This window comes from Oncorhynchus masou, chromosome 13, assembly GCF_036934945.1.
Source record: "Oncorhynchus masou masou isolate Uvic2021 chromosome 13, UVic_Omas_1.1, whole genome shotgun sequence".
Lineage (NCBI taxonomy): Eukaryota > Metazoa > Chordata > Actinopteri > Salmoniformes > Salmonidae > Oncorhynchus > Oncorhynchus masou.
The window spans coordinates 93610991-93618392 of NC_088224.1; the positions used below are offsets into that span (position 1 = coordinate 93610991).

General features: G+C 48.2%; 1 protein-coding gene across 2 annotated transcripts in view; it reads left to right on the top strand.

Moving 5' to 3' along the window:
- nek3 (NIMA related kinase 3) overlaps positions 1 to 4398 on the top strand; it is a 42315-nt gene extending 37917 nt beyond the window's left edge. For both annotated transcript variants that reach the window (XM_064985409.1, XM_064985410.1), the window contains one exon: positions 1588 to 4398. In XM_064985409.1, coding sequence (XP_064841481.1) covers positions 1588 to 1654 — 67 coding nt within the window. In that variant the 3' untranslated portion in view covers positions 1655 to 4398. The remainder of the gene's footprint in view (positions 1 to 1587) is intronic.
- Positions 4399 to 7402: the final 3004 nt, after the last annotated feature.

Sequence of the window (7402 nt, forward strand, 5' to 3'; positions counted from 1 at the left end):
CCTATGGAACCCTATTCCCTGTATAGTGCACTACTTTAGACTAGGGCCCTATGGAACCCTATTCCCTATATAGTGCACTACTTTAGACCAGGGTCCTATGGAACCCTATTCCCTGTATAGTGCACTACTTTAGACCAGGGCCCTATGGAACCCTATTCCCTATATAGTGCACTACTTTAGACCAGGGCCCTATGGAACCCTATTCCCTATATAGTGCACTACTTTTAGACCAGAGCCCTATGGAACCCTATTCCCTATATAGTGCACTACTTTAGACCAGGGCCCTATGGAACCCTATTCCCTATATAGTGCACTACTTTCTACCAGGGCCCTATGGAACCCTATTCCCCAAATAGTGCGCTACTTTTGACCAGGGCCCTATGGAACCATATTCCCTATATAGTGCACTACTTTCTACCAGGACCCTACGGAACCCTATTCCCTATATAGTGCACTACTTTCTACCAGGGCCCTATGGAACCCTATTCCCTATATAGTGCACTACTTTTGACCAGGGCCCTATGGAACCCTATTCCCCATATAGTGCACTACTTTTGACCAGGGCCCTATGGGCCTGTACACTATGAAGGGAATAGGGTCTCCTTTGGGACAGACCCAGAGAGTAGAAAGTAGTATAACCATTAGACTATAACAAGCTAAAAGGCAGTAAATGCTCATTTGGTCAAAAAAATGAGTTAATGTAATTTTTGCCTCATTTAAATACATGCTTAATCATGTGGACAAGTATCCCGCCTCTATTGTGTTTTGGAGAAAATGGGGGTCATGTTACTGTGAACCCTTTTTGTCCTCAGTTCCACACTATGATCAGTTACTGCCTTTTTGCTTGGTAGGGCAGTATTGGTAGGGCAGTATTGGTAGGGCAGTATTGGTAGGGCAGTATTGGTAGGGCAGTATTGGTAGGGCAGTATTGGTAGGGCAGTATTGGTAGGGCAGTATTGGTAGGGCAGTATTGGTAGGGCAGTATTGGTAGGGCAGTATTGGTAGGGCAGTATTGGTAGGGCAGTATTGGTAGGGCAGTATTGGTAGGGCAGTATTGGTAGGGCAGTATTGGTAGGGCAGTATTGGTAGGGCAGTATTGGTCCCTCTGATGCATTGAATGAGGTAAATAACTAATGTTTCAGTGGGATCATATTGACCAGTCCATACCCATCCATTCTGTGAATATCATTTCTTTAATTTAGGCATGTACAGTGCCTTGCGAAAGTAGTCTAGCCAATAATTTTGCACGCCCAATTTTTCAGTTTTTGATTTGTTAAAAACGTTTGAAATATCCAATAAATGTCGTTCCACTTCATGATTGTGTCCCACTTGTTGTTGATTCTTCACAAAAAAATACAGTTTTATATCTTTATGTTTGAAGCCTGAAATGTGGCAAAAGGTCGCAAAGTTCAAGGGGACCGAATACTTTCGCCAGGCACTGTATGTATCAGAGTAGGAGTGATGATTTTTAGGATGAGTTGTGTCCTTTTAAATAACAATGAATAAGATTGGACATGGGTTGGGGGGGCAGTGCCCTGTTTTCTAACAATCCCCTGTTTTCTAACAGTCCCCATGTCCTTTTCTCAGAGACTTTGAAGAGGACTGTCCCTGTGACTGGATGGAGGAACTAGAGCAGATGTCTATGGACCACTGATACCTAGCTAGCGGTCTGCCTGCCTAGCTAGCGGTCTGCCTGCCTAGCTAGCGGTCTGCCTGCCTAGCTAGCGGTCTGCCTGCCTAGCTAGCTAGCGGTCTGCCTGCCTAGCTAGCTAGCGGTCTGTCTGCCTAGCTAGCTAGCGGTCTGCCTGCCTAGCTAGCTAGCGGTCTGTCTGCCTAGCTAGCGGTCTGTCTGCCTAGCTAGCTAGCGGTCTGTCTGCCTAGCTAGCTAGCGGTCTGTCTGCCTAGCTAGCTAGCGGTCTGCCTGCCTAGCTATTTCCACGACAGTAGGCTGCGTCCACTGTCTACAGGATGTCCGTTACAGTAGGCTATGTCCACTGTCTACAAGATGTCCACTACAGTAGGCTATGTCCACTGTCTACAAGATGTCCACTACAGTAGGCTATGTCCACTGTCTACAGGATGTCCGTTACAGTAGACTACGGTGCCTTGGGAAACTATTCAGACCCCTTTTACTTATTCCACATGTTGTTATGTTAAAGCTTTGTTCTAAAATGGATTAAATCGCTTTTTCCCCCTCATCAATCTAAACACAATACCCCATATTGACATCACAATACCCCATAATGACATCACAATACCCCGTAATGACATCACAATACCCCATAATGACATCACAATACCCCATAATGACATCACAATACCCTATAATTACAAAGAAAAAACAGTATTTTAGACAATTTTTGATAATTATTCAGACCCTTTACTCAGTACTTTGTTGAAGCACCTTTGGCAGTGATTACAGCCTTGAATCTTCTTGGGTATGATGCTTCAAGCTTGGCACACCTGTATTTGGGGAGTTTCTCCCATTTGATCTCTGCAGATCCTCTCAAGGTCTGTCAGGTTGGATGGGGATCATTGTTACACAACTATTTTCAGGTCTCCAGAGATGTTCGATCGGGTTCAAGTCTGGGCTCTGGCTGGGCCACTCAAGGACATTCAGAGACTTTTCCCGAAGCCACTCCTGCAATGTCCTGGCTGTGTGCTTAGGGTCGTTGTCCTGTTGGAAGGTGAACCATCATCCCAGTCTGAGGTCCTGAGCTCTCTGGAGCAGGTTTTCATCAAGGATCTCTCTGTACTTTTCTCTGTTCATCTTTGCCTCGATCCTGACTATTCTCCCAGTCCCTGCCGCTGAAAAACATCCCCACAGCATGATGCTGCCACCACCATGCTTCACCGTAGGGATGGTGCCAGGTTTCCTCCAGATGTGCCACTTGGCATTCAGGCCGACGAGTTCAATATTGGTTTTATCAGACCAGAGAATCTTGTTGAATCTTGATTCTTTAGGTGCCTTTTGGCAAACTCCAAGCAGGCTCTCATGTGCCTTTTACTGAGGAGTGGCTTCCGTCTGGCCACTCTACCATAAAGGCCTGATTGGTGGAGTGCTGCAGAGATGGTTGTCCTTCTGGAAGGTTCTCCCATCTCCACAGAGGAACTCTGGAGCTTTGTCAGGGTGACCATCAGGTTCTTGGTCACCTCCCTGACCAAGGCCCTTCCCCGCCAATTGCTCAGTTTGGCCCGGAAGCCAGCTCTAGAAAGAGTCTTGGTGGTTCCAAACTTCTTCCATTTAAGAATGATGGAGGCCACTGTGTTCTTGGGGACCTTCAATGCTGCAGACATGTTTTGGTTCCCTTCCCCATATCTGTGCCTCGACACAATCCTGTCTCGAAGCTCTACGGACAATTCCTTCAACCTCATTGCTTGGTTTTTGCTCTGACATGCACTGTCAACTGTGGGACTTTACATAGACAGGTGCGTGCTTTTCCAAATCATGTCCAATTAATTGAATTTATCCCAGGTGCACTCTAATCAAATTGTAGAAATATCTCGAAGGATGATCAAAATTGAATGGTATTTGTCACATGCACAGAATACAACAGGTAGACCTTACAGTGAAATGCTTTCATTACATTACATTACATTACATTTAAGTCATTTGGCAGACGCTCTTATCCAGAGCGACTTACAAATTGGTGAGTTCACCTTATGACATCCAGTGGAACAGCCACTTTACAATAGTGCATCTAAATCATTTAAGGGGGGGGGGGTGAGAAGGATTACTTATCCTATCCTAGGTATTCCTTGAAGAGGTGGGGTATTTAATATATTTTAGAATAAGGTTGTAATGTAAATAAATGTGGGAAAAGTGAAGGGGTCCTATTAAGGCTGTCTGTCCACTACACTAGTCTGTTCTGTCCACTACACTAGTCTGTCTGTCCACTACACTAGTCTGGTCTGTCCACTACACTAGTCTGTTCTGTCCACTACACTAGTCTGGTCTGTCCACTACACTAGTCTGGTCTGTCTACTACACTAGTCTGGTCTGTCCACTACACTAGTCTGTTCTGTCCACTACACTAGTCTGGTCTGTCTACTACACTAGTCTGTTCTGTCCACTACACTAGTCTGGTCTGTCCACTACACTAGTCTGTCTGTCCACTACACTAGTCTGGTCTGTCCACTACACTAGTCTGTTCTGTCCACTACACTAGTCTGGTCTGTCCACTACACTAGTCTGTTCTGTCCACTACACTAGTCTGGTCTGTCCACTACACTAGTCTGGTCTGTCCACTACACTAGTCTGTTCTGTCCACTACACTAGTCTGTTCTGTCCACTACACTAGTCTGGTCTGTCCACTACACTAGTCTGTTCTGTCCACTACACTAGTCTGTTCTGTCCACTACACTAGTCTGGTCTGTCCACTACACTAGTCTGTTCTGTCCACTACACTAGTCTGGTCTGTCCACTACACTAGTCTGGTCTGTCCACTACACTAGTCTGGTCTGTCCACTACACTAGTCTGGTCTGTCCACTACACTAGTCTGGTCTGTCCACTACACTAGTCTGGTCTGTCCACTACACTAGTCTGGTCTGTCCACTACACTAGTCTGGTCTGTCCACTACACTAGTCTGGTCTGTCCACTACACTAGTCTGTCTGTCCACTACACTAGTCTGGTCTGTCCACTACACTAGTCTGGTCTGTCCACTACACTAGTCTGGTCTGTCCACTACACTAGTCTGTCTGTCCACTACACTAGTCTGGTCTGTCCACTACACTAGTCTGGTCTGTCCACTACACTAGTCTGGTCTGTCCACTACACTAGTCTGTTCTGTCCACTACACTAGTCTGGTCTGTCCACTACACTAGTCTGGTCTGTCCACTACACTAGTCTGGTCTGTCCACTACACTAGTCTGGTCTGTCCACTACACTAGTCTGGTCTGTCCACTACACTAGTCTGTTCTGTCCACTACACTAGTCTGGTCTGTCCACTACACTAGTCTGGTCTGTCCACTACACTAGTCTGGTCTGTCCACTACACTAGTCTGTTCTGTCCACTACACTAGTCTGGTCTGTCCACTACACTAGTCTGTTCTGTCCACTACACTAGTCTGGTCTGTCCACTACACTAGTCTGGTCTGTCCACTACACTAGTCTGGTCTGTCCACTACACTAGTCTGTCACAATACAGGCTGTCACAATACAGGCTGTCACAAATCACGCTGCCACAATACACACAGATTGCATTCCATCTTATCTATTACATATGAATGACTAAATGACAGCACTTTAATACAACAGAAATGAGTCAACAAACTTCCCGTTAACTTTTTTTTCCTGTGGGGGATGTTCATCTGATTTCCATAAAGATCATTTACATTACAATGGAGTCCTTCGGCATTCACTCCTTTCCAGAGCGGCCTACAGTCAATCAGTCCGTTCAACGACCGTAGATAAATCAACTAGCACAATCACTGTACAGGAGACACCTTCAAACACCCAGCTGTCTGCAAAATCAATACTAGTAAGTGGAAAGGCAACGATAAGTACATATCAACATTACGTGTGTGTGTGTGTGTGTGTGTGTGTGTGTGTGTGTGTGTGTGTGTGTTTCGTTCAGGAAAACCTTTTTTATAACGGTTATTGTTAGATTATAAGGTTTTGTCAGTCATTCGTTGTGCCATGTAGGCTGAATACTGAATATCTGCGTAGAATTTACAGTGCAGTTCTGTTCTGAACTTTACTCCTTCCTGATCACGAGGGTCATATTCATTAGTGCACACAGTACTGAAACGTTTTACATCTGAAAACAAGTGTTTTTTTTATGGGACAAGTTCAGGTAGTCCCTCCCTGTTTCAGCCCTTCAGGTAGTCCCTCCCTGTTTCAGCCCTTCAGGTAGTCCCTCCCTGTTTCAGCCCTCCAGGTAGTCCCTCCCTGTTTCAGCCCTCCAGGTAGTCCCTCCCTGTTTCAGCCAGTCCCTCCAGGTAGTCCCTCCCTGTTTCAGCCCTTCAGGTAGTCCCTCCCTGTTTCAGCCCTTCAGGTAGTCCCTCCCTGTTTCAGCCCTTCAGGTAGTCAGCCCTCCAGGTAGTCCCTCCCTGTTTCAGCCCTTCAGGTAGTCCCTCCCTGTTTCAGCCCTTCAGGTAGTCCCTCCCTCCCTCCAGGTAGTCCCTTTCAGCCCTTCAGGTAGTCCCTCCCTGTTTCAGCCCTTCAGGCAGTCCCTCCCTGTTTCAGCCAGTCCCTCCCTGTTTCAGCCCTCCAGGTAGTCCCTCCCTGTTTCAGCCCCCCTCCCTGTTTCAGCCCTTCAGGTAGTCCCTCCCTGTTTCAGCCCTTCAGGTAGTCCTCCCTGTTTCAGCCCTTCAGGTAGTCCCTCCCTGTTTCAGCCCTTCAGCCAGTCCCTCCCTGTTTCAGCCCTCCAGGTAGTCCCTCCCTGTTTCAGCCCTCCAGGCCAGTCCCTCCCTGTTTCAGCCCTTCAGGTAGTCCCTCCCTGTTTCAGCCCTTCAGGTAGTCCCTCCCTGTTTCAGCCCTTCAGGTAGTCCCTCCCTGTATCAGTCCCTCCCCCTGTTCCCTCCCTGTTTCAGCCCTTCAGGTAGTCCCTCCCTGTTTCAGCCCTTCAGGTAGTCCCTCCCTGTTTCAGCCCTTCAGGTAGTCCCTCCCTGTTTCAGCCCCCCTCCAGGTAGTCCCTCCCTGTTTCAGCCCTCCAGGTAGTCCCTCCCTGTTTCAGCCCTCTGTTTCAGCCCTTCAGGTAGTCCCTCCCTGTTTCAGCCCTTCAGGTAGTCCCTCCCTGTTTCAGCCAGGTCCCTCCCTGTTTCAGCCCTTCAGGTAGTCCCTCCCTGTTTCAGCCCTTCAGGTAGTCCCCCTCCCCTCCCTGTTTCAGCCCTGTTTCAGCCCTTCAGGTAGTCCCTCCCTGTATCAGCCCTTCAGGTAGTCCCTCCCTGTTTCAGCCAGTCCCTCCCTGTTTCAGCCCTTCAGGTAGTCCCTCCCTGTTTCAGCCCTTCAGGTAGTCCCTCCCTGTTTCAGCCCTTCAGGTAGTCCCTCCCTGTTTCAGCCCTTCAGGTAGTCCCTCCCTGTTTCAGCCCTTCAGGTAGTCCCTCCCTGTTTCAGCCCTTCAGGTAGTCCCTCCCTGTTTCAGCCCTTCAGGTAGTCCCTCCCTGTTTCAGCCCCTTCAGGTAGTCCCTCCCTGTTTCAGCCCTTCAGGTAGTCCCTCCCTGTTTCAGCCCTTCAGGCAGTCCCTCCCTGTTTCAGCCCCTTCAGGTAGTCCCTCCCTGTTTCAGCCCTTCAGGTAGTCCCTCCCTGTTTCAGCCTTTCAGGTAGTCCCTCCCTGTTTCAGCCCTTCAGGTAGTCCCTCCCCTGTATCAGCCCTTCAGGTAGTCCCTCCCTGTTTCAGCCAGGTAGTCCCTCCCTGTTTCAGCCCTTCAGGTAGTCCCTCCCTGTTTCAGCCCTTCA